Source organism: Ochotona princeps, chromosome 12 (genome assembly GCF_030435755.1).
Source record: "Ochotona princeps isolate mOchPri1 chromosome 12, mOchPri1.hap1, whole genome shotgun sequence".
Lineage (NCBI taxonomy): Eukaryota > Metazoa > Chordata > Mammalia > Lagomorpha > Ochotonidae > Ochotona > Ochotona princeps.
In genome coordinates this window covers 36,984,318-37,011,718 of record NC_080843.1, presented here as the reverse complement: position 1 = coordinate 37,011,718, position 27,401 = coordinate 36,984,318, and the positions used below count along the sequence as shown (strand labels likewise).

General features: G+C 38.6%; 1 protein-coding gene across 2 annotated transcripts in view; it reads right to left on the bottom strand.

Annotated features, from left to right (window-relative positions):
* Positions 1-27,401, bottom strand: part of DIAPH3 (diaphanous related formin 3) — a 472,570-nt gene that overhangs the window by 112,870 nt on the left and 332,299 nt on the right. For both annotated transcript variants that reach the window (XM_058670671.1, XM_004577440.3), the window contains 2 exons: positions 5,676-5,771; positions 5,125-5,184 (listed from right to left, as the gene is read on the bottom strand). In XM_058670671.1, the coding sequence (XP_058526654.1) occupies positions 5,125-5,184; positions 5,676-5,771 (156 nt within the window). The remainder of the gene's footprint in view (positions 1-5,124; positions 5,185-5,675; positions 5,772-27,401) is intronic.

Below are 27,401 nucleotides of genomic sequence, written 5' to 3'. Positions count from 1 at the left end.
AAGCAAGAACTTCAGAACAACTGTCTGCCCTCAAACCTTCACTCGTGTTCTTTGATTCTCCTCCCTCTCTTTGCAGCCAAATCAACAGTACCAAGAAGTGGGGTATGAAGGGCGCTAAGTCTTTCTTCTCATTTTTACACTATTGATGTAGGTTTTGGCCAAACTCTTCATAAACCTCACTAGTCCAGATTTTGTGGTCTGGATCAGACTCTCGATATATTTCTTCCGAATTTGGAGAACAGGGGATGGATAACATTGTATTTTCATGCACCTTAAGCCGACTGGAGTTAAATGCTGGAAATAACTTTGCCAAATACATACTGGTGTACTGTAGCCTCAAGGGTCCACAGGATATAGTATTAGAATTTTTTGATTTTTAATTAAGAGATTCTATGCATACATAAAAAGTAACTTAAGAAACCTGGGACCTGAGTTATGGTTTAAGCAAGAAAAGACAAAGTTGCAGCAAATATATATACATATGTATGTTTTAATAATGAATATGGATGTTTAAATATGGATTAAGTATCTTGAATTCAAAACTCTGAAATTGGAAAAAAGCTGAAATACCACACCTGATCTCTTGTGGAACTCATAGTTAAAATACAGGTATCTTAAACGAACTAGAAAAAATAAGGCTTCAGACTTTAAGGTATATATGAAACATAAGTGCATCTCATGTTTACATTTCAGTCTGATTCCCCAAGATATCTCATTATGTATATGTAAATATTCTACAATCCAAAAATACGAAATACCTCTGGCTGCACACATTTTGAAAAAGTGATACTCTGTTGTCTATGAGTTACCAGTTATGACCCTGGTAGGTTATATTTCACGTCTTCCTTACACATTCTAGGGAGATGAAAGATTTCTTTGCTCTCCCTCCCCACTATGGGATAACATAGGGTATTAAAAGTATATTAGGTTTTACAGTTCTTTGATGTGGATCATAAGCAGTCTGACTTACATTGATTGTTGGTTCATTGGTTACTTCACAATATCTTATTGCATGTGAGAGGCTGTTTGAGGTTGAGGCAATATTACATTTTACATACACTGTTTTTCATATTGACATCATATCATCTTAAATTAAGGTAAACATGTGGTATCTAACCTTTTGGGATTGGCTCATTTACCTTAGCATTATGGTTCGAATCAGCATTAGATAATAGTTAAACTACAAAGACATATAAGGATAATTAAGAGTGGTCCTGACAACCTCTGAACAGGAGGTCATAAGCGCAGAGCAGAGTGGGGACCCCAGAGTGGAGCAGGGGGACAGGAGGAGGCTTGTATCCCAACCCTGAAGACTCATGGATTCTCACCAAGGACCATCAGTATGAGCACCAAGGACTACATCCCAACTGCCAAGGAGATCACAGGGAGTTGGAGTGCCTTCAGAGGCCAAGAACTCTGAGGTCATCCACTCCCGCTTGGATCCACCACATGGGATGAAAGAAAACCAAATCCTTCCTTGCAGGATCCAAGGGCATCAGAACAACAGCCTGGAGCCCTGAGTGGTCCGCAGAATCAGAACAGTAAACTTCCCTCAGGACTCAGGAGAGGAGCTTTCTCTGGTCCTCGCTTGTTTCCAACCTTGGGTCCCCACCCTCTCTTGCAGTGACCATCAGGATTGCTCCAGAAACCCCTCAAAACAAACAAACAAAACTCTAGAATAGATAGAGAACAACAAGGAAAGCTTGGAATCAGACAGGAAATGGTCAGCGTGGATTCACTTATACCTTACTAGGTGGGACACAAAGATTGGTTACTCCTCACCAAGGTATTGAGGGTTTCTCTGCACATCCCTCTTAAAACTGTTCTGTATCTAAACTGTTGACATAAGTCTTGCTAGCGTTATAAGCCAGTCTAGACAACACACACAAAAAAGAAAAGCGAAGTTAAGCAAAAGTATGCTTCAACGCTATATAATGCTAGATATTATAATGAAAAGAGACATGAGACAGCTGAATAGTAACCTATAGCCATTTTAAGGTGTACAGAACCCAGTCATGTATAAACTAAAATTGAAATGTCAACGAAGGAGTCACAGGATGTGGTAAAGAACTTGCATTTTTTTTTTTAACATGTTGGTTACTCAATACTATGTCAATTAATTCCATAACGTTTAAATTGTTGCTGTTGTTATATCGGGGCTTTTAATTGATAGGGATGATACTCTGCCGGCTCTACCTTCAGACCAGAGATGGTCTCCCCAACAAGCCATTGAATTTGTCTGGACAATAAGATGCTGGATTCTATGCTTGGTATAGGCTTGCAATGAAAGAATCTCAACTGATCTTGAACTGTGGTAATACAATAAGGTGGAGGAATCCACCGTGGGGGAGGGTTTGGGGAGGGGTGGGGGGAATCCCAGTACCTATGAAACTGTGTCACATAATGCAATGCAATTAATTAAAAAATATTTAAAATATTAAAATAATAAATAAATAATCTTCCAGGTGGGAAAAAAAAAGAAAAAGAAAAAGGGATTCTACATTGAGAGTACCACAAGCAATCGAAAGTAGTCCAATCTACATCCAGAATATCCTTATAATCCACTCTCCAAGTAGGAAAGCAGTGCTCTCTTGTGGTTACATCTGGAGCCAAGAGATGAGGCATACCAAAGATCCAAGAACCTGGAAAGGCTGTGTCTCAATAACTCAACTCTGTCACACAACAAACAAAATAGTACCGGTATGGTATAAGTTATCAAGTAATGGATGGGAGGGGATTTTGTACAGATTCACACAGTTGTTCTCAGAGCATGATATAGCACAAAGATTAAGAACTTGGTCTCTAAAGCTACATAGGTTCAAGTACAAAACTTAGCCGTTGGACCTCTAAAAGTGCTAGCACTAGTCATTCTTGACTATTAATGACTTTTGCCTACAGAATGGAGAAAAAAAATATTGATCACCCGATAGGATTACTGAAAAGGCTGGATGTGGGAGTATGTATAAAATGTAGTTCTTTCACATAATACAATGTAATTAATGAATTTAAAATAATAAATAAAAAAAGTAGTTCTTGGCATTTGTAAGCCAAATACCTCTAACATTAACTATGATTATTACTATCATGATTACTTTGCTAAGTATGTACACAAATTTAAAATAGTTGCAGAATATTCTTTAAAAATAGGCTATAAGATCACCATAAAAAAGGCATACAGGTAGAAAACATAAACATCAGATAGTTTTAAGAACATGAAGCAAATTAAAAAGTAAAACATTCAATGCTTCAATCACAGAGTCCAGGTTTAGGGTTAGCACTTTCAATAAAAACATTAAATAATTTTTAGGAATAAAAAATTAAAAATAGAACCCTGAAACAACTAAGGCCCTTCCTGCAATAAAGAAATTTTCCTTACCAAATCTTGCGTTTTTAAACAATTGTTTCAATAAAGTAATCTTTACACACACAGTTCTTTTGAGTTAAATTGCACATTTGATAATTTTTCTTCTTGGTTAGAAATATGAGGCTCAAATAAAACAGAAATGCTTATAGAAAAAAAATTTAAATCGTGTACTTTGTTATGTTAATCTTTGTGGCTCTATCCCCTTTGGCATGTATGTATAATCTAGTACAGCAATCTTTCAGACTTAAGACAACCTATTAACTTAAATAGGGTTCCTGAAGACCACTATCAGAGCTGTCTTAAATAATTTTTGCTCATATAATATCTACAATATTTAAAATTAAATGCAAACTGAATGTATTTGTATCTATAAATACAGAGATACAGCACAATAATCAGAAATAATCATTCTGTATACTGTAATTCATTCCTTTAATGATTTAAAGTGAGGGCAGATTCAGTAATTTTCAAAAAATCAAAAAGGAATGGGATTGGAATGAAAACTTCATTGTGGTCACAGAGTGTCATGAGCTGTGCACCTCTGGGAAGTGTTCGGCCTCTCCGTACTTCTTTATCTAAAGACCAAACTATCTACAAAAGCCAAATTACCTAAAAAACCAAATCTCCGAAGTCCAGGACAACACTACTCTTTCCAGTTCTTGTGATTTCCTATGTCACCATGGCTCAAAATCATAACCCCCAAGGCTGGAATTACATAGTCAAAATGATCTTTTTTCTTTTGCATTGTTAGAATAGGGAAAGGCCAAACAAAAACCACAAACATACTAAAAGAAATAAATAAGAGTTCATTAGCAAATACTGTTGCAGATTTTTACCTCTCACTTACTAAGCACCTACTATCTGTCCTTCACCTTACACAGCATGGATTAATGCAGCTAGTAAGGGACTTTAAGACTTCGATATCATAGACATCTGGCATACAAGTTTCCCTTTCAGTCACACATTCATACTTTAAAAATTTATCAACACCCAAGAAAAACTTTGAGCGAAAATTTTGAATTGTTTTCCCATTTATGCATTTGGTAAACTGTGGTGGCAATCAACAAGGAACAAATGGCACAATGGATGAATAGTCTGACTATGAAAGATAGCAAGGAACACATCACCCTTGAGTAGGGAATCAGAATAAATACAACCCAATCAACAAGAAATAGCATGCCAAAGAGGGTTTCAGGCAGCTGAGCCACCCAAATGGGTAAGGACTTTTTGAAAAGAACTTAAGCTAAATACCGTAGACTAAGTGCATTCACTTTCCTTTTAGCGATTTTAGCACATTTTTCACAATATCACAATGTAGTTCATCTCTATTTATGATTTTGTCAAAACACTAGTCAAAATATTTCTAATTCTTCTGGCAAAAAAGGCAGAAAAAAACAGATAATAGAGTCAGTACTTCAAAATGTGCTTTGATATATAATAGAGCCATTATTTAAGACAGTAAATAAATAAATAGTAAATGCCTTATTTTTGAAAAGGCCTATTGAACACCAAACATGCAAATATTAACAACAGTAATAAACATCCACTGGAAATCCGAAGTAGTAACCGAAGGTACAAACCTCAACGCCATGACGTCAGGATGTGCTCAATGCGTCGACAATCTCACAGCAAATAAGTACATCCACCCATTTTGCTATCTACTTTTGCTGAAACTTGAGAATGTCATAGCAGCCTACTAAAATCACAGATCAAGAGCATCAAAGTAGAGAAATGTGCAATTTAAGAATATGGTTTATTACCATGGTTACAAACTTTCAGAACAGGCCTCTGAGACATTGGACTGAGACTTTGCCGGAGATCTGTTAAAAAGCATACAAACAAAACAAACTTAATATTGAGGTTTGTTCATCTCAAGGAGTTAACAATATTAGGCATACTTTTTTCCCCCCTAAGGTTAAGTATTTCTGGAAGCAAAGCAATGCTTCACTACCCTGAGATACATGAAGCAGTAACATTATGACTCTTCCTTCCTGTTTAATTATGCTGCTGTAAACTCCACTGGGAAAAGGTACATATGGTTCTGGAGATGAGACATGTCACACTAATCAGGATTTTCTAGGTTCACTGCATTGATTTGTTAATAACATCGGCCAACTGGAAGGCGTAACTCTGACATTTGCCTTTGCAAGGGATTAAGCAAACTTACCACACTTCTGAACAGTTGTTACCCACAGCACTGCATTCTTGACACATGACTTTCAAAGAAAATTTTATCTACCCCCCCACCCGCAAGTGTTCTTCTCTGTGATAGTTCTGTATAAAGTAACATGAAACAAGTCTGATTTTTCACCTTTCGGCTTCGGTGTCCTTTTTCTTCTGTCGCGGAAGGCAGCCCCCGACTGCAAGGCCTCCAGCAGACTATCCATCACTCCTGTCTCATCACCCTCTGTGAAGAGAGAGGCAGGGAATTCCATCAGCCCTCAGGGTTACCATAGCAATGTCAAAGCGCACACAGAAATGGGTGATGGTGATGGTAGGGAGAAAAAAGATCAGACGCTAGGACTAAGGCAGCACTTTCAAAATTAGATAGCATTCGAACTCTCTCATAAATCAACTATCTTTTAATGAAATCTGTCTCATTAGTACTTGTGTTACTGTCCACTAAAGAGGACCGAGGTCCACTGATTCACTTGAGAGAACTGCCTTTATAGCTCAGCGGCACAAAAACTTCAAATGGAATCTGGTCTGCTCAGATCTGTGTCTCGGGTTATCATAAATCACATTTCCCTGCTAGAAATAGGTTATTTTGAAGGTATCGGCCTCTATTCTAAAGCTGACCAGGTGTGGAATGGGACTTTGTTGTTATTGAGATGCTGCTGTCTACACCTATCATACAAAATTATACTTCCATGCTAACTTTTGTGAAGATGTTCCCAGTGATCGGTCTTTTGTACCACAGGGCAATTGTTCTTTCACTTGAGATGGCAGGCAACAATAATTACAAACTTTTACAGAACACTGAAAATAAGACACTTTTGAGGTTTTAAAAAATCTAAAGGACTAGATCTCATTATGATTAGTTTGAACTGATATTCTGTAGAGAATTGCCAACGCATGTGGATTGAGAACAACTTCTCTGTATAAATAAGAGTATCCTTGTACTGTTAATCAGTCTTCATAGCTATCAACGTAAAAAAAAATTATTCAATGAAAGCAATAGAAAGTTTTTTCAAAGAAGCTATTGGCCCAACGCAATTCAATGAAACACTAAGGAACTTTGGTGCATGCTAGCGACGTTATTTACAGGTATTTTGTATGAAGCTCTATGGCTGGTATAACATGACATCTAAAATACTGAAAACTTGCTTTCCTATAGATTTGTTTTGCTTACCTGTCTGAGACAATTCTTTTACAGACAAAAATTGACAAGTGAATGCAGTAGAGTACAAATAACATACTCATTTACGGTTTCTAAACAAACACACACATATAAATATGTATCAAGCCATTTCCATCTGCTTCTATTTCATATTTTTAGAAAACTATTATAAACCTTGAAGGAGTTTTCAAAAAACAGGGGTGGGAAATAGAATATTTGGATGTTGTTAATTTACATGTAAATATAAATATAAAGTGGGTTGATGGTTGTTTTAATTAAAATACATTAAATATTTCAGACAGTTTAATAACTACACAGCTATCTGAGAATTTACATTCAAATTTAACTACATTTTCCCTGAAAGAACAGCAGGTAATTTCAAATATTTAGGGTAGTGAGTATATTTTATTATTAAAAGAAAACTTTTTCAAAATCTAAAATTAATTTTTAATCTCATATTTACATGACATAAAAAACCCTACAGTTAAAACATGAACATATTATCCTATTGATGGCACTGACAGTAGAGAAAGAAAGAATGAATTAACTCAAGCCCCTTTAGATTACTCTTACCAGTGAATATGTAAGGGGGGATAAAGAAAAAGACAGAGGTAATTTAGACTTTCCCCTTGATAAATTTGTTGTGGTATTTTAGCAGTCCTCAATTATTTACATGTATTATATGAGTGGGCAAAAATGTTGATGTTGACAAAGTGTTCATTGTGGGGGAAAAACACAAATCTGGAGCAAAAGGTGGAGAGGAGAAACCAGGAAGTATAGGGGTGGATTTACAGCACCAGGGTAAGCTCAAGATTAAAAAAAAAAAAAAAAGTACAACGTTGCTGAGGTTTGCAGACCAAAGTTTCAGAAACAATGAAATGGCTGTATTAATGGATATGCTACTGCTGCAATCCCAGCTTAGAAATATCATTATTCATCGAAAGGAACAAGAATACTTAGAGAATAGTTGAATTTATGGCTGAGACTAAGAAAGAAATTTTTTTTTAAATGCCAGAAAAGGACTTGAAATAGGGATGTATCAAAAGGACAGAGGGGCAACAGTACAGGAATCCCTTTGCCACATTTAGTATCACTGATTTGGCAATGCTATAGAAGGAGAAGGAAGCTCTTATTTAAAGGATATCAATACATGCAAAAGATATGAGAAACAGAAAATTCACTATTTTGTAATCCTCTAGTAAGGAGCAGTCTACAGGCAAGGACTGTCAAAGATCGCAAAATTTGTTATGCCTAAAGCTGAAGGGGAACAGGACATGCAGAAATCTAGTAGAAACCATCTTACTCAAATAATCAAATTTGACATTGCCAATAATAGGAGCCCCTGACATCAATCACCTGACATCAAATGATGCAGAACAAACTATTTAGTGCTTTGCACAAAAATACTTAATCGTGAGAAAATAGTTACACAAAGTACGGGACAGTCTGACAAAAAGAATCAAGAGAGGGACAGAGGGAAAGAGAAGAAAACACTAGAACTGTTTTAGATTAAAGGAGAACTGTCTTAGATTAAAGAACTGCATTTGAGGCCCTGGCACATTAGCTCAGTAGCTACATCCTCACCTTGCATGCACCGGGAACCCATATGGGCACCAGTTCATGTCCTAGCTGTTGTGCTTCCCATCCAGTTCTCTGCTTGTGGCCTAGTAAAGTAGTAAAGGATGGCCCAAAGCTCTGGGACCCTGCACCTGCATGGGAGACCTGGAAAAAGCTCCTGTCTCCTGGCTTTGGATTGGCACAGCTCTGGCCATTGCAGCCACTTGGGGAGTGAACCAGCAAACAGATCTTTCTCTCCTTCTCCCTGTAGATCTACTTTTCCAATAAAAACAGATAAATATTAAAAAAAAAAAAGACTGGACTGGTTACCTCCTAGATTGTAAGAGTTACATAGTGTTACTTGGATAACTGGGGAAATCTGACTACAGACTAGAATCAACAAGATTATCCTGAGCCTTCAACTGCAGAGTGTGATCATTATATTAAGGTCGGAAGGCATAATTCTGCTGTGCTTAGAAGTAGACGCTGATGATTTCTGCCTTACTGAGTAAGGTAGGCCCACTCCCACATTTTCTACTTCATGCCTTTGAATACACTTTATCTCTAACATAAGATGCTTCCCATACTCGTCTTTTAAGACAGAGAGCTGAGAATTTTACCCTGACCAATATGAGCTGAATGGGATACCAGCAACAAATCCTTTAAAATACATTGTTTGATTGTTTCTACCATTAAACTTTGAATTCATTGAGGCTTATGTTACAAATTTATTTAAAAACCTAGTGAAATCACAGTATTGCACAGAAAGTGTATGGAAAATATATGTTGACTAAATTAATGATTGAGGCATTAAGATAGTAATCTAGGGAGTAACTACAGAGTAGACTGAAGGACCAAAACAGACAGCAGTCAGGTGAAGTGTTGGGAGTATATTCTCACCATCCCTGGAAACACAACATTGTTTATCTTTTTCTTTTTGTCTCACACACTTAATTTGCTTCCAAATCTTATTCTAAACATGTATTTATTTGGATTCAATTTAAAACGCAGAAAAAGAAAAGAGAAGGGGTCAGGTGGAAAAAGGAGCTGCTATTCCCATGTTCAGTTTCCAAATGTCTGCAACAGCAAGAGTTGGGTGAGGTGAAAGGCAGGATCCCAGAACATAATTCAGGTCTTACACACTGGTGGAAGGAGCACCACTACTTCAGCCAAACAACCTGCTGCCTCCAGCTTAGGAGGCTGCATTAGCAGCAAGCTGGAATCAGATATGAACCTGGGACTTGAACCCAGACAGTGATATGGGATACAGGTGTTCTAAGTGATGTCTAGATCACTGTGCCAGAATAGCCAATCCCAATTTCGAGGTCTCTCTGAGTAAAACCCACAAATATTTCCTGAATTGATAAGCTATGTCTTTTGTGACTACACTGTTGCTGATACGTAACAGAATTCCCCAGTCACGTTGCTTCTAGTCTGTTCAAAATTCAAATTCATCCCACACATTATTGGTAAGTCTTTATAGAATTGTGATTTTCAGTTCCTCTACTGATTTTCTGTGCTCATCAATTCCCACAATAAAAACAAAAAAAGAAAGCACTTGGTAAATTGCTAAGTGATACAAAAATTCATGGTCATGAATTCATAAATAGACTCCACAGTGAAGGATAAAAAGTTTGTGAATTATCTGTTTATTATTAAATATTTCAAGTACTGTTAATTCTTTTGTAGAGTATTTGATTATGTTGTTGATCAAGGCCATGATCACTTATAACGCTATTTCTGAGGAAAATTCTAATCTGAATAGACTTTCAAGATGCAACCAATGTGTATGATGGTAATATCTAAGGAGAATGTTTCTCCAAATGCTCAAAATGCAGATCTACAACATTCGTCCAGCCAGCACATGTCCACTTTGCACATGTTACTGTGTTCCCGGAGATCAGTAAGCATTAAAGAGAGCTCGGACTCAAAGGTTTGCAAGAGATCTTGTCTGTTCTCAGAAAAATGTGATGGGTACAGGGTGATGTATATAAGCTACTGGTGATATAAGGCTTCTTCGTGAATGACGACTGAAAGAATAAACAAGAGGTAGTCATGGCAGCCACTGGGCAGGAAATAGCATGCTTTGGCAGGAGAACAGCAGGTATGAAAGCAAAAGACCTAAATCAAAACAAAAGAGGAGTTACAGTAGACTGCTTAAATGATTCATATTATAAATATTCTAATCTAAATAAATATTCTATTCTAATCTAAACCAGAAAAAATTTAGTCATTTTAAAATCATAGTCTTGTATTTAATTTCTCTTCAATATTTATAGCCTCTTCCTGCTGTGAAAACTTTAAAATAAACAGACTACAATAGTTGAAGCCTTTTTATGTCTGAATAACATGCCACTTTGTTTAATTTGAAACTGCATTGCAACAATTGCAGTATCAAGGGAAACAAGAATGGAGAGCTAAAGATATTTGTAAAACAAAATATTAAGATTTGGGGACGGAAAGAGTGTTGACCTGATAGGCACACTATGAGGGTGGTCTCTGGGTCTATTAATAGAGGTTGAAGAAATAAGGGGGAAAAATACGGATTTTGGTGAGGCACCAAGGTTGGGGAAGACAACAAATTTCCTTTTCAACATGTTCAGGATCTGAAAGTTATTTGGAAGCTTGGTCTTAAACATGGAGATAAAACCAGGGAATATTTTGGAAAGTCATTTTCGTATTTAAAAAGTACTCATTCAGAGTAATGGGCCAAGCCTAAAAATCCCCTGGGAACTTCCTCTGACTAGCAGAGCTAGTAGTAATGTGGACAGTGGGAGTTTCTGGGGATGAAACACCTACAGCAGAACAGTGATGGTAGAAGTCTCTGCAGAGTCTCGCTTTATTGCTTCTTCGTCTCTCCTTATATACTCTTCCCCCCCCATCCTCATTTAGCAGGATATTGGATACAGGTGAGTCCAATTAGTCTAGGTGTTTTTAGCCACATGCCCAGTTCCTGTTCCTGTCCATTCCAACTAGCACTAATCAACTCCTTAGCCCACAACAGGAACTAACAGGGTAAGCCATTTCATCCTTCCCTCTTAAAACTTGCAGGCCCTGGAAGAGCTTTCCTACTTCAAAAGAGGGAATTTTTGTGAACTACTTAATGGCCAATGGTAAGAGAAAATGGGGAAGTCAATGATCAGGTTCTCTTCAGCCAGGCACATGATTATCTCAGGTAACTAAAGATAGAAGATTCTATGAGTTTAGTGAAAGCCAGGAACAACCAAATAAATCCAAACAGGACACATACAAAAGCAAGAAATAGGAATTGGACTGGATTTCTCAATGGTAACACCTGATTTCCAAAAGACAGCAAAGAACTGATTTCCAGAATTCTGAAGAGGAATGATTTCCAATTCAGAAATGATTATAATGAAAAGGAGAGCAAAATGGTGGCATAGCATGAGAGTACTTGTTAAAACAGACAAAAACAGAGAAGCTGAGAAGAAGCTGAGAGTGCGATCCTGGGAAATAGGAGGAGGGCAGACCAATGGCAGTGGGACACCTGAGACCTATGGACAAGAAGTAGCAGAGATATGTTGGCACTTTTGAGTGGTCTGGATGATATTCTGCCAGCTCAGCCTTCAGACCAGAGAGGGTCTCCCAAACAAACCGTTGAATGTATCTGGACAATAAGGTGCTGGACTCTATGCTTGGTATATGACTGCAATGAAAGAATCTTGACTGGATTTGAGCTGTATTATTGCAACAAGGTGGAGGAATCCACCATGGGGGGACGGCATGGGGAAGGGTTAGGGGAATTCCCAGAGCCTATGAAACTGTGTCACAAAACGAAATGTAACCAATAAAAAACAAAACAAAACAAAACAAACAAAAAAGTAGCAGAGACAGCAGCATAATGCTACAATGGATAACCCAGTGGTGGCCAGAGCTCCACCAGTGATCGGGGTGGTGGTGGGGAGAAAAGGGGAGATCATCAGGATCCCAGAAGTTGAATCAAGTCACAGAACTGTGGTTCCTGCTGATATTTTAAAATCCAATCATTAGCAGAAGCAGTGGTAAAGCTCTAGGACAGGTCTGAGAACAGGGTGGATTTCATGGCCCAGACCCCCTCAGGCACAGTCTGAGTTCTGTAGCAAAGGCTTGGGGGTGGGGAGGGGAAGTGCTTAGAAACATTGAGCTAGGTATTTTAAGCCAGGCCAGAATTCACTTCCTGCTCAATGAACTGCACTGATTCTACCAGGAATATAACACTGACTTGACATAGCATGGATTCCATAAAAAAAATGGTCCAGGTTGCCCCCAGACCTAAGTGCCAGCATGTTTCAGGAAGAGAAAAAACAAACAAAACAAAACAAAAACAAAACAAAAAACAAAAACAACTCCACCCAAGCAACACCACTGATAGTTTAGTTGAAAATCTTTATAAAGCTCCTTAGAAACAATGTGAGCAAATACAGAAGTTCAAGGAATATGTTATACAAAATATAAAAATATTTTTTAAAAATCAAGATGAATTATTAAAAATGAATACAATACAGCAAATTAATATTTCAATGGAAAGCCTTAATAATAGAATCAGTGCGGCAAAAGGAAGAATTTCAGTACTGGAAGACACCTCCTGCAATAATGCTGAAACAGTCAGAAAGCTGGAAGAAAAGTACCCAAAAACTAAGAGACACCATCAAAAGGCTGAATTTAAGTTACGGGAAGACTGAAGGCATGTAAAGAGAAGTTGGGTTAAAATATATATTCAACAAGATATTAAATGAGAAAGTCTCAACATGGAGAATGATTTGGGAAACAAAACACAGGAAGGGCATAGAACCCAATTAGATTCAACCAGAAGTAATCCTTGGCATGTTGTATCATAATCAAGCTCTCTTTAGTTGAAAATAAAGATCCTTAAATATGAACCTGAGAAAAGTCAATAAACTTATAGAGGAGCCCCAATCAGACTCACAGCTGACCTCTCAGAGGAAACAAAACTACAGTCCAGAAGAGAACAGAGTGACATACTCCAAATCCTGAAAGGAAAAAAAAAAAATGATCAAACTAGAATAACACACTCAGCAAAGCTTTCCTTTGTCTTTGCTTTGAAAGTATTGTTACTTCAGTTTCAAACGACAGCTCAAGATTTTGCCTTCTACCAGACTTGCCTTACAAATGTTGTTTAAAGAGGTGCTTCAGAGAAAAATACCACCACCTACAAAATCCAAAGGAAAACATGGAGAACTTAAACCAGAAAAGAAAACTAAAACAATGGGAAAGCCAATGCTAAAATGAAAGGATCAAATCATTTCTTGAGATGAACCCTAAATAGCTTAAACTCATCAACTAAAGACATACATGAGCAGACTGAACCAAAAAACAGGATAATAGCAGGGCATTCAGTTACATAAAACAAATATTAATTTAAAGAGATTACAATACAGTAATTGTGGGGGACTTTAACATACCCATTATCCTCAAGGACAAATCAATGGACAGAAACTCAACAAAGAAATTAGAACTCACCTAGACAATAGAAAAATGGGCTTAACTAATATCTACAGAACCTTTCATTCTACAGAGACAGACTACATTTTTCATCAGTGCATAGAATGGAAACTTCTCCAGGATTGATCACACTAAAGGTCACAAAACAAGCCCCACCAAGCTTTTAAAAAATTCAAATCATAGCATGCATCTTCTCAAACCATCATGGAGTAAATCTGGAGGCAAACAAGTCAAAATACCACAGAAGATACGCAAATACTTGGAGCCTGAACAACGTCCTGTTAAATAAACAATGGGTTGTAAAAGAAATCAACGTGATGACTTTCAAATATCTTGATTTCCTGTTTTTGCTTGCACCTGCTGTTATAACAAGAATTATTTAGCCTGAGTCATTTATCAAGAACATAAATTTGTTTTCAAAGTTCTTGAGACTGGGGTGTCCCAAATACGGCACCAGTAAATATCCAGTGAGGGCCTTGATGTCTACGAGGAAAGAGTAAATAGAAGGGATCTAAATCCTCAACCACTTACCAAAATCTCAGTGATGTTAAGATTGTAAGTAATAAAGTATGCATATCTTCTAGATTATACATTATTTAAATAAAAACAAGGAGATACATTAAAAAAAAAGAATTCAGAGAAATTTCATCTGGGAGGTAGTAGAAGGTTGAGGACAGTGAGGAGAAGATACTGAAATTATGTGTTGAATCTATTACACTTAAATTGGCAAATCTGCAGGCATTACATTGCTAAACACAAAGTAACCACAATAACTTCTGAGAGGGAAAAAGAGAAGGCTGAGGAAAAAAGACAAAAATTAACACAAAGTCTTTGATTTGGTCTTCATCCAAATGTGAAACTAAAAACTAAAAATTTGAGTCAAGGGAGTAGGAAGGTAGAACTGATTGTTCATGTAAGGTGCTTCCCTCTGAGGAGGGGAGGAACATGGTAACATGAAATGAGGAACACTATGTCAGTGATGCTAAGCTCATCACGGAGGAGAGGGGGATGGACAACATTCACAGAAGGATACATGGATATTTCAGAATTAGTGAAAATTCTAAGAGTGTCAGTGCTGCTGCAAGAGGGAGGGCTTTGCTAAAGATGCCACAAAACCTACACAAGGCAGGGTTTCTGGAGGAATGTCATTCATCCAGGAGAACTGGGTGGGAATAGGAATAGAGGGTAGGACAACAGAGAGGCAGAGATCAAACACGCCACGCTATGAGGTCTGAATTTTGTTTTTTACAGGGAACATTACTGTGCTTTAAACTAGGAAGAGATAAAGTTTCCATTTAAGAAAAATCACTCCAAGAACAGGAAAAATGGAAGGCAAGAGGGTAAAGAGAGGCAAGCTTAGTGACTTGAATCTAGGCAAAATGTGACTGCAGGACCCAAATAAGGAATGGAAGTGGTGAAAACGGGAAAGAGGAAGAAGGGGGAATCAAAGAAATCTTGGCCAACTGCATGTATGTTGCTACCATCAACCAACAGGGACTCTTTGTTGGTGATGTATCGGGCTGAGTCTAAACAGGCAACCAGTTTTGGATAAACTACGAAATTTATATCTATCAGTAGGTCAAAGGTATATAGTAGGGTTAATAGATTAACAGACTTACACAACTACAGGAGGAGAGAAACTGGTTATCCTAGATTTCAACTTAGAGGCGTATATGGTGAATCTGAACTTATGGAAAAATGTACACATATAGTGAAATAATTATTAGAGAATAAATTTAATAACTTAGACATGAACCCTAGCTTTGTATTAGCAATCAGCTAGAATATTAGAAAACTGCTTTAACTCCCCTTTTTTCCTTTGCTCTCGACTTTAAAATCGGAAGGAGGACAGCACCAAAAGCACATAGGTACCAGGAGGATTACAGGTGATAAATCATGTGAAATGCTCCCCGGAGTACTGGACACACAGTTCATTTTTGTGGTTACTGATATCTTGGTGGCACATGAGTTATCTTAGAGAACAGGGAACGTTGTGCAAGGATAAAAAGGGAAAATTGGGAACTGAGCTAAATCATATGGCTAATGAATATGCACCAGAGAGCTTAAGAAGAAATGACTTGTCAATCTGTGACCATTTTTTTCTGGAGTTTCTTTTTTATGTCCTCTACTGCACCCCCTTTCAGTTCCCACTGTTTCCTGACATACTTTCTGTAAGTTTCACCACATTTTATATGGTGCAGTCATAAGTGACAGAGATTGAAAACTGGAATCTACAATGGGAATGGAGAAGGAAATCTGTTTCCCGAAGGAGTTGTTGAAAGCATGTAACTAGTAAGCAATATCCATAGGCTCAAAGTTTCATCTAATCATGTCTAAAATAAATGATAAGGTTGCCTTATGCTGCTGGTTATAGAGCTCTTGGGAAACAAAGTATGTATTTTTTTTTAAAGATTTATTTTATTTTTATTACAAAGTCAGATATACTGAGAGGAGGATAGATAGAGAGGAAGTGGAGCTGCCGGGATTAGAACCAGCGGCCATATGGGATCAAGGCGAGGACCTTAGCCACTAGGCCACGCTGCCAAGCCCACAAAGTATGTATTTTTTAGGGAGCCTAGTTCAATCTTAACCATTTAAAACAATGCTCAAAAGACTACTTCAGCCCAACAGCAAAAAGACAAGAATTAACACAAATTCTTTGATTTGGTCTTCATGCAGATGTAAAACTAAAAATTAAAAATTTGAGTCAAGGGAATAGGAAAGCCAATTTTCACTGGGACTTTACTGAAAAAATGATAATCCAAACTTTGATCTTTTATACTGTAATTAAATGACTGGCTCAACCATTAAGTGAAACTATCAGAAAAAAAACCAGTATTTTAATTTTTTGATTTTCTCTCACATCCACTATTTGCACAATTTGAATTAAATCTATTTCTTTTTTAAGTTAGGAAATGCAGTATCTTCAAACTTGGGTGGTTTCCCTGCTAAGTAAGATACAACAGTTAAATGTGTAGTCTATGAGTCAAATTCCTATTATGTGCTCCTTTTCATCCCTTGGTGTTTCCTGGTGCTTGTCAGATGGCAATAACAGTATTTACCAACAAAGGTTGCTGTGAGGATTAAATGAGTGAATATGTGTAAAGAGCCTCAGGGAACACGTATTAGTAACTTCAACATGGTGATGCTCATTCTTGTTCATTAATGTGAAACACATCGTGACTTAACAAAGCAACACTTTCCTTTCCTACCCTGTTGCTATTTGTACACTTAAACTCCAAAGGCTGGAAGGGTAAACCTCATGTTCAGTCTTCCTTGAGGCTTAGAGCTGGTCTTGTGAGGGACCTCGATCTGCCACGGTTTTAACAATAGAGCAGCTAAGGGGGGAGAACCACTCTCTCTCACAGGAATTTCAGAAAAGCACTCTAGCAGCTACGACAGCCAACGTACTTGCGACTATTGTCTTCCTGACTTAACTTAACTCAGAGCTGTGCAGCCACTTTACAACCATACCACAGGACCTTCTTCTAGTCGTTTGAATAAAACATAAAACTATGTTTTAATAGTTCAGAAAAAAACATTTTATGGATACATAATAATATATACCATGTCACTACATGAATTACTAGAGTAAATTAAATCAAATCCAAATGAGTTTTGCTTTCTTTATAAATAGGATTACAGGTACAAAATTTATAAGATAGAATTATTATTATATGAGCTCTCGAACCTTAAAAAGAAATTTTTAAGGTTAACATTTCCATGATAAAATTTTAACTATATAAACAACCAGGAAAAACTGGAAATATAACTACATTATAGCAAATCATATGGCATTATTGTCAACTTGCAAATCTTATGATAATGGTTCTACTAGGAGAATGGGATTTTGGCATTCATTACACTTATTTGAACTGATTAATATTTAATTAATATTTAAAGAGCTTTAAAAACACAGTTTACTTTTTAACTGAATCTGAGCAATTGGGAAAATTCTAGTTTAAATAAAGTTCTCTCTTTGGTGACGAGTCTTTTTGCACCTTCTCTTACTTTATGGACCAAAATAAATTTCAAGTGAGTAAAAACATGTCAACAGAAGATCCAATTGTCAAAGTACACAGGACCAATGAAATACTATGTATTTTTCTAGTTCCGAAATGAGAGGATCTTTCCATAAACAAAACAAAACAAACAAAAAAACAAAAACAGAAAAGAAACAAAACAAAAAAAGCACCAAATGTCACTCTGATCTCTAAAAAGTCAAAGAAAATAATAAGAAGAAAGTCTACACACAAACAATGAAAGAATCACCTGCAGAAAGCCATGTGATACAGGCTTCAATGATATCTTTTTGAAACAAAAAAAAACACGACTTCAGAAGACAAAGACTGACAAATGAGTAAATAATATATTCTGGATTCCATACACTAAAGTATGAGCATTTGTGGGTCAGCCTAGTCCCCCACATCCCATGTTGAAATCCTAACCAACACAAAGTGACAGCGTTAGGTGTATTTTTACTCTTTAGGGTCCTTGTGAATGGGTTGAGTGCCACCCTAAAAGGTATAAGCGGCAGTCTGTCGCTTCCACAAGGAGACACAGCTAGAGGTATCTCCTGTGCACCAGGTCCTCACGAACTGAATGTTTCAGGGCCCTGATCTTGAACATTACAGTTTCCAAAACTATGAGAAATTAAGTAGGTTTTTTTCATTTTTATTTTAATAAGCTACCCAGTTAGTATTTTGAATGTAATGAAACACCATTATAACACAAGTAAGCCTTTATGCATAGAATAAAACCCTTAATCCTCATTCATGAGCAAAAATAGCCTAAATACATCAATGATAATTCCCCCATCAGCGTGGTGACAATTCAAAGTCTAGCAGTTATGACTAGCAGTGATGACAAATCAAAGTCTAACTGCAATCCGTACCAGAATGCGTGGGTTCAATCTCTAGATCCACACTGGATTCTTGCTTCCTACTAAGGGGCATCCTGGGGGGTGGAAGATAATGGCTGAGGTGGTAGGGTCTCTCCTACCCATGTGGGAAGCTGAGATTAAGTTCTTATTTCTGACTTCAGCCTCTAGTTTAAGGCCCTGGGGAAGCATCTGGGGAGGCAGCTACAGGACAAGAACTCTTTATACTTGCTGTCTGCAAATGCATACATACACAAACATAATTTTTAAAATAATGGTAAGTCAGTATTAGTGAAAGCTTGGAAAAACATTTCTCACACTTTTGGCAGGAGAATAAAATTTTAAAAATCCTGGTGCAAAATATTTTAATACTTTTATTCAGAATTAAAATTGTATAAATTATAATAAAGTAATTTCCCAAAATACTGTCCTACATATATAACTTGCATAGGTATAAAAGCATATTACATAGACTATTTATTACACTACTATGTATAATAATGAGAAACTGGAAACAGTCTAAATGTCCATCTGCAAGAGATTAAATTAACTATGAACTCCATTTACTAACCATATTGAGATGCTCACAAATTATGAAGTAAGTTTAATTTATTGGTGAGGAACATCTTCCAATTACAATCAGTGAAAAAGGTCAAGTTCTTTTGTTTAAGATTTACATATTATTTTTATTGGAAAGTGAGATATGCAGAAAGGAGGAGATACAGAAAGACTCGTCTCCTGGTTTTCTCCCCAGGTGACTGCAACAGCCAGCGCTGAACTTATTTGAAGCCAGGAGCCAGAAGCTTCTTCTGGGTCTCCCATGTGGGTGAAAGGTCCCAAGATTTTGGGTCATCCTTGACTGCTTTCCCAGGCCACAAGCTGGGAGTTAGATGAGAAGCTTTGTTGGCCGTGACAAGAACCTGTGCCCAAAAGGGATCCCAGTGGATGCAAGACAGGGATTTTGCCACAAGGTTACTCTGCAGGGGCCCAAAAGGTCAATGAAGAAAATGGACACACTTTTCTCTGATACTTTGTATCTAAGGCTACATAGCCACAGATGAGCTTTATGACTTCTGTTTTAGCAATTACTCTCCTGCATGGCTCCGAAGAAGGGAGCTACTTAATCTTCCTTCCAGTGGTAAATGACGTGAAGATAGCTCCCATGAAAGTATTCAAGTTCCCAGTTTTGACGAGCTTGTTCATGGCAACGTAATCTAACAAGTACTAAAGAAAGATTTACTACCCAGCACTGACTCCCTGAGAAAACAATGTTGTTGTTGGCCTCTGGTGTTGTGTGGAGTCTAGGGTGCTGAAAAGACACATTTAGTTATGAACCAAGAGAATGTCAGGGCAGGGAGTGGGGGAATAATGCATTTAAATGCATATGTAGATGTGAAATGCTAATGACATTTAACAAGAAGTGACTCTTGCTCAGAGTGAACACCATGACCCTCTGATCACAGAGTAGCCCAGAGAGGAAAAGGTTAATTACACAGTACACTACTACCACTTCTGGGTACAAGTGTCACTTGTCACCCACAAGGGCATCACTTCATCGGGAGAGAAGAGCCTGACAAGTTGAAGCCTGAGAAGTGCTGTCTCCATTGAAAAGATATGAAGATGTTTTAAATTTGTTTTCACATTTTCTTATGTTGGCAAAGGATTTTTACAAACACTTTCCACCTTTTTTCTTTTTTTTTACTCTGTGAAGCTTTTGATTTCAGATAACGCAAATGCATAATTCAATAGTATAGTAAGATTCAGAAAAGGGTAGAGAAGGGGCAAGAGAAAACTGGGATGATTTCATGGAAGGTTTAGGAGAAGCCAGGATAAGGCGGTTAAGGCTCCATGGAGGCAGCAAGTAGTGCCTGCAGCATGACATGGAGCCTGGCGGGCCAAAACGGTCACGCTCTGACAGCAGCATATGGCGTGCACTGCAGAAAGGGGACGATGAGGTGAGGAAGGCAGGCTGCGCGCCTGTAGATTCAAGGCTGAAGAACTGCCATGGAATGTTTTTGAAAGGTGTGAAATAATCAAAACTGTACTTCACTCTGATTAAAGTTGGCATAGTGTGAAGGTGTCAAGCCTGAGTGATTGGGGAAACGGTGGTATCATTAACCCAAAATGAGAACATGAAAATCAGGTTTTATGTGGAACATGAGAAGTTAGGTTTTAGATGTATTGATTTGAGATGCTGACAGAATATTCATACTGTTTCCTTCAAGCAGGAGAAACATAAAACCATACAGTATGTCTTTGGAGCACCTAGCACTAAGCGTTAGGGTCTGGGCCAGCCCTAGGACTGGATTCTACAAAGCTTTGCTGGGAGGATGGCTTAAATATAATTAGGAACTACCTGTGTGATAGGTACAAAGACAAAGCAGGGGCCCAGTGTGGAAGTCTAGTAGCTAAAGTCCTCTCTGCACACACCAGGATCCCATGCGGGCATCAGTTTGAATCCCGGCTATTCCACTTTCCATCCAGTTCCCTGCTTGAGGCCTGGGAAAGCAATCAAGGACAGCTCAAAGTCTTGGGACCCTGCACCCACGTGGGAGATCGGGAAGAGGCTTTGGATCAGCTTAGATCTGGCCTTGGTGGCCACTTGGGTAGTGAACCAGTGGATGAAAGATCTTTCTGTATACTGCCTTTCCAATAAATAAATAAATCTTAAAAAAAAAAAAAGGAAAACAAAGCAAGGTGCTACAAAATTCTTTGACACAAGGCAGTGGCAGTTACAGTAACAGTTTTGACTGCCCAGTAATGATTTCCAGGTTTATTCTTTAATACCTGTTTCTGTGCTTAATTTAGTGAGCACGTTTTATCTGCAATTTAAAACACAGGAACCCAGTGGTATCATGGAAAAGATTGAAAAATGTATGTATTAGTGTTTTAAGTGTTAATGTTCCTGGTTAAACTCCACTTCAATGCTGCCAACCTTGCCCAAAGAAAGTAATTCTATGATATAAAGCTCTTGGTTCACTTCTCATGTGATTTTTTGTTCAAACTAGTGTAACTAGCTTCGTTTCAGAGGAGCAAAACGGATACATCCCTGTGCATCCCCCTTCTCCAATCAGAGGGAAATCACTACAGTAGGAAAAACTGAAGACATTTTAACATCCTAATCAAATCAGAGCCAAGTATTTTGGAAAGGGAAGAAGTCACAAAGACAATAAGGTAAATCTGAATGAGTGGAAAGCAAAGAGAGAAAGGAACGACTCGTGCTTCAGAAGCAGGCAAACAGCAGTGAAACGAAAACTGGAGACAACTGAACTTTGAATGAACTCATTACCAACTGCACAAAACTGGAGGCAAAAATGTGCTAAACTTCCTCATGAGAACAGTGGGAAGATTCAAACCACTCATAGACCTGATTACCTAAAGCTGACTAAGTGAGCACAGAAACTCTAAGATAAAAGGTGATATTAGGTAAGCCTGAGAACATTTTCACTTAGAAAACAAGCAATATGAGATAAAGAATAGGAAATCTAAATGTGAATTAACAAACTCTAAAAGCCATAATTTTGAATGCCAGTCGGCTAGAGTCTGTGTGGATCATTTTACCTTGATTTCAAAATTTAGTTATTTTTCTTGTAAAAAGCAGCTATTATCTGACCCTTTTCTAGATCAGGGAACCTGGAGTTCAAAGACCTAACACGATGTGTCCAGCGCCCTAAATGGGTAGGCAGCCGTGGAGGGATTTGAAACAATTTCCTTCTGATTTTTAAAGCTCATTCTAACTACTCTAAGCTTTTCTTTACAATGGTGGCATGAACACGGAGATATATTCAGAATGTTAGTTCTGTTGACTTGTACCAAAACATATTTTAGGAAAATGCTTTTATGCATAAAGAGATAATAGCTTTCATAGCTTGGACCAGAATCAATTTGCACAGACAAGGTCTTCCCAAAATCACTGTGGTCAGATGCCTACCCCAGAGTCTGACAAAAAAGGAAAGGCAGGTTATTCATAATTGCCATCTTTTAAGATTTATTTAATTTTTATTGTCAAGTTAGATATACAAAGAGGAGGAGAGACAGGAAGATCTTCCGTCCGTTGATTCACTCCCCAAGTGACCGCAATGGCTGGTGCTGCACCGATCTGAAACCAGGAGCCAGGAACTTCCTCCAGGTCTCCCATGCAGGTGTAGGGTTCCAAGGCTTTGGGCCATCCTTGACTGCTTTCCCAGGCCACAGGCAGGGAGCTGGATGGGAAGTGCAGCAGCCAGGATTAGAACCAGCAACCATATGCGATCCTGGCACCTTCAAGGTGAGGACTTTAGCCACTAGGCCACGCAACCAGGCCCACAGATGCCATCTTTATCACAGAGAAAGAATTCCTCTTCTGAGATGAGAATTATTTACCCTAGTATGCAGCGGTTTATGGATGCTTCCTACAGCCCATGCTCTGCTGATGGCTATTGTTAGCTTAACACTAGCAAGGCCTGTAAACCACCATCATTATCAGTCTTGGTTGCAGCTCCCCAACATGAAAGGCTCCCTGACCTTCATGCACTTTGCCCTCTTATGCATCACTGGCTTCAACAATGCCTCTGCTACTTCAGCAAACATTGTCATCTAAAATCCAAGTGAGGGCCTGGCACCGTGGCCTAGCAGCTAAAGTCCTCACCTTGAATGCGCCGGGATCCCATATGGGCACCTGTTCTAATCCCAGTTGCTCCACTTCCCATCTAGCTCCCTGCTTGTGGCCTGGGAAAGCAGTAAAGCATGGCCCAAAGCCTTAGGACCCTGCACCCATGTGGGAGACCTAGAAGAAGTTTCTGGCTTCTCGCTTTGGATCGGCACAGCACTGGCCGTTGTGCTCACTTGGGGAGTGAATCATCAGATGGAAGATCTTCCTCTCTGTTTCTCCTCCTCTCTGTATATCTGACTTTGCAATGAAAATAAAATAAATCTTTATTTAAAAAATAAAATAAAATCCAAGTGAGTTCTGGCTAGAATCTAGGGGATGAAATTGACTCTCCTCCCCAAATAGGCTGTTTGTCTCCTCAAACCGCATGTAGGACCAAGAAGGTACTTGCATGTTTTCTGCCTGATCTTTGCTGTTGCGACAGAAGATCACTTTCCCTCATTAAGTAAAAAGCACTCTCCTTTATACACATAATCTGGTTACACTACTGCCAACTTTCCGGGTCCCTACCAGTCATGTAGATGTCTACGTTTTCATTCAGTGCCGAGTCCATCAGGGGACGGCCTTCAAGTCAAGTCCTGTTATCACCTGTTTCACTTCAACAAGTAATTCCTTGATCTTTTCAATTCCAGCGGGTGATGCAAAATAGAGAAAATGGATTGGTCCTGGAGTTGAAACCTTGTCGCAAACTAGATCTACCTTACATCTAATAAAGTTCACACCATCATTCTTTGTCCTTGTCGTTTTCAGTCTTGTCCTCCTGGTATCTTAATTCCATGCTCTCCCTTCCCAGACTCCTAGTAAAACATAAGCTCAACTTCCATCTTTTGGTGCTAATACCCCAACTGCTGAGCAATCCCGGTGAAAGCAGTCTTGCGGGGTCAGGACGAGGACACGTTGTCTTAACCGGACTCATACCACTGTCTGGCGGGCATGCGTTTACCAGCAAGCTCTCGAACAGACTCATGTTAGGGACTGTGTTCATGCTTCCACAGTTCCCTTTCCCTCCCAGCCAAGTACTGCTCTTTCCCTATTTCATAGAGAAACCAGAAACCACTTGATGAAAGCTTTACTTTCAAGCCATCAAACCTTCAAATGCATCAGCATTTGGCCCCAACCTTTCTTCCTCCTCACCTGTCACAATGGTGGAGCATGTTGCTTTCCAAGACAATTTCCTACAGTGGATGCCCACTTATTGAATGCCCATTCCAGTAAGTGGGTTCTTATTCCTATACACCCCTCACCTGCTACACCCAGGTACTAATTGCATTGACTACCATTCCCTCCCCAGATCCTTTTTCCTCATCCTTTCCTGTCTCCAATTTAAAAATGTAAACACCTGTGTTGCCCTTTCTTGAATTCCAGTTCCATGTCATTGCTACCTTTTCCTTATATCTTAGTGTCAACTCCCACATTCATGCATCAGCCTTGTTAAATTCTTCCAGAAGCTCAAGTCAGTGGGACAACTGCCCATCTCTTCATACATGATCTCATAGCAGCATTTGACCATGCTGAGTATTCCCATCCCATGACATGTTCTTTTCCCTGTGCTTCTGTGTCAGACTCTCCTGGTCCCCTACTACTCCCAGTTACTCCTTTTCAAGCTCTCAAGCTCTCTATCTAGCACTTCCAACTCTGCTTAACCTTACAGCTTTTCTCATTTTTCACTGTAGTGGCTTATTCACCCCTATGGTTTAGTACACCGAGAACCCCCATATTTCATTTGCACAAATTCTACTCCTCAGTCCTGACATGGATGACCAATCATGCTGGTTTCCCCAAGACAACATGATTTACTAGAACACAGGACTTCCACTGTTAAAGCAGGCAGGATCTCAAGCAAACAAGGCCAAGTTGGTCATACCAGCCTCTAACCAATGACTCAATACACATGGTAACTTGAATGTCCTATAGACATTTCAAATGCCAAAAATACAAATTTGAAATCATCACAATTTGGCCATCTTCTTCCCTATCTCAGCGACTGATACTGACTGTTCAAGACAAAAGCCTATGAGTGATTTTTTAACGACTTTTGAAATAAACATGACTTCTATAACGTCAAGCACTAAATTTCAGATCATTTTCCTCATTAGAGATACATTCAGAATTCTCAAACAAGCAGTTAGCACTTGCAAACTTCCTTCATCGATGAAAACACAGAAAGTGTGTCTAATTGGAAGAGTCACAGATCTGTGGGAAAATACCAATGGCATAAGAATTTTCTCTTCAGTATTGCACTCTTCTACTAATGTACCTAACACTAACTTTGGTTGCCAATGATTATTGCCAACATTTTCTAACTACCTACCATGAGCCTCCTGTGAAGAGAGAGGGTTCATCTGGCTTATGGGCAGGTGCGGTTGGTTTGGGATCTCATGATGCCAGAGGACGGACAGGGCAGAGCATGTGCTGAGGAAGCTTCACTTGGTAAGCCAAAGCACAGACAGCAACTAAGCATAACTCTGCTCAGGAAACCCAACTTGTTAGGAGAACTACCTTCCCAGTGCATTCATTCAAATGGTCCACAGAGCTTTGCATAGCCCTACCTCCCAAACACCATCACAGATTTTTACCTCTTAGTACCATTGGCCTAAGACATGAGCCAAATCCTACTCAAAGTGTCTGGGGATTTCACAATATGGTGCAGGGGGTTAAACTGCCTGGTGTGATGCCAAAATATTATGTGAGCACTGATTCCAGTCCCAGTTTCTCCATGTTGGATCCAGCTCCCTGCTAGTGTACCTGGAAGACAGCAAAGAGTAGCCCGAGAACTTAGACTCTTGCCTCTCATGGGAGACCTAGATGGGGTTCCAGGTTCCTGGCTTTGGCCTGGCTCAGTCTCACTCATTGTGGGCATTTGAGGAGGGAACCAGCAAGTAGAAATTCTCCCTCCCTCTCTCTCTCTCTTCTAGAACTCTACCTTTCAAATAAATAAACCCTTACAAAACAGATGAATTTTATTTTCCAACAAACTGAAATAAAGAAATGCTACTCAAATAAGGGAACTCTACAAAATAACCTATATTAACTTGTGAGTATCCAATCTGGAAGATGCAGCATATATTTTGCAGGTTACTAGGAAATAAAATGGTTGCCCTTTAGAGTTCACTGTGCAAATGGCCTGGAGGCTTCACTTGTATTCCACATGGTCCCTTGCTCTGCTCTACATCAAATATTGCATTTTGCACTTGGACAGCTGTACAAAGGAGAACGAATGATAGTTTAGGATGTGAATGTAGAGTAAGACCCACAAATCTACAGGCCAAAGAAAAGAAGACAAAAAAGTAACATCATAGTGCTTCAGGTATGTTTATGATTTTTCATCTTCATTCATCATGAAAGAACAGAAAGGTTGGCTTTTAGAATGAACAACTGACAATAAATTTGAAAACCAATTTTCTGAAAAGCAGTTAATACAGGGTCAGACTGCAAAGTAACATGGCAGAAGGTAGGGAGTTGTTCTCTTCTGTACAAGAAATTCAGGTGCAGCACTCCTGAAGCAGGTTGCTTCCTATGACTTCACAACTTGCCATTTCTTACTAGATACACAGCAACAAGCATACCGACAAGTCTGCTATGCAATGTATTTATCTGAGCTTGCACTTATCATTTTTAGCCTCTTGTCAGCCATCTTGTGACCACATTTGTACATATTAGTACTGTCATCAGGGGGTATGAGCATCAATAAGAGGAGAAGTTGAAATTAGATTAGTTAATTTGCTACTTCATTAACAGCTGTAGTAAAAAGTCCAAAGAGAAAGAGGAATGTGACTAACTGAAATGAGGGGTTTGTTCTGGAAGTGAATCTAAATTATCTATGTCCCCTATTCCTGCGGATAACTGATAGTCAGCTGTGCACACATCTGCGGGTGTTTATAAACATTTACCATCTGTGAGAAGCTTATGGCTTATAAATGGTGAGCTAATTAGTGAAATACTAGTCATTTCTAATGACAGTTGTTATGGATAAAGATTTTATCCTGATTAGATTGATCCCAGAACCTGGTAGATCACTGGAGGCCATCTACCTTTTATGACAAGAGGTAAGTAGTTACACTGCACTGAACCTGTTACACATTAAAGACACATTATAACTAGATCAGGCTGCTAGTCTGTGTATGTTAATGAGTTCTATTCTTAAGACTGATGT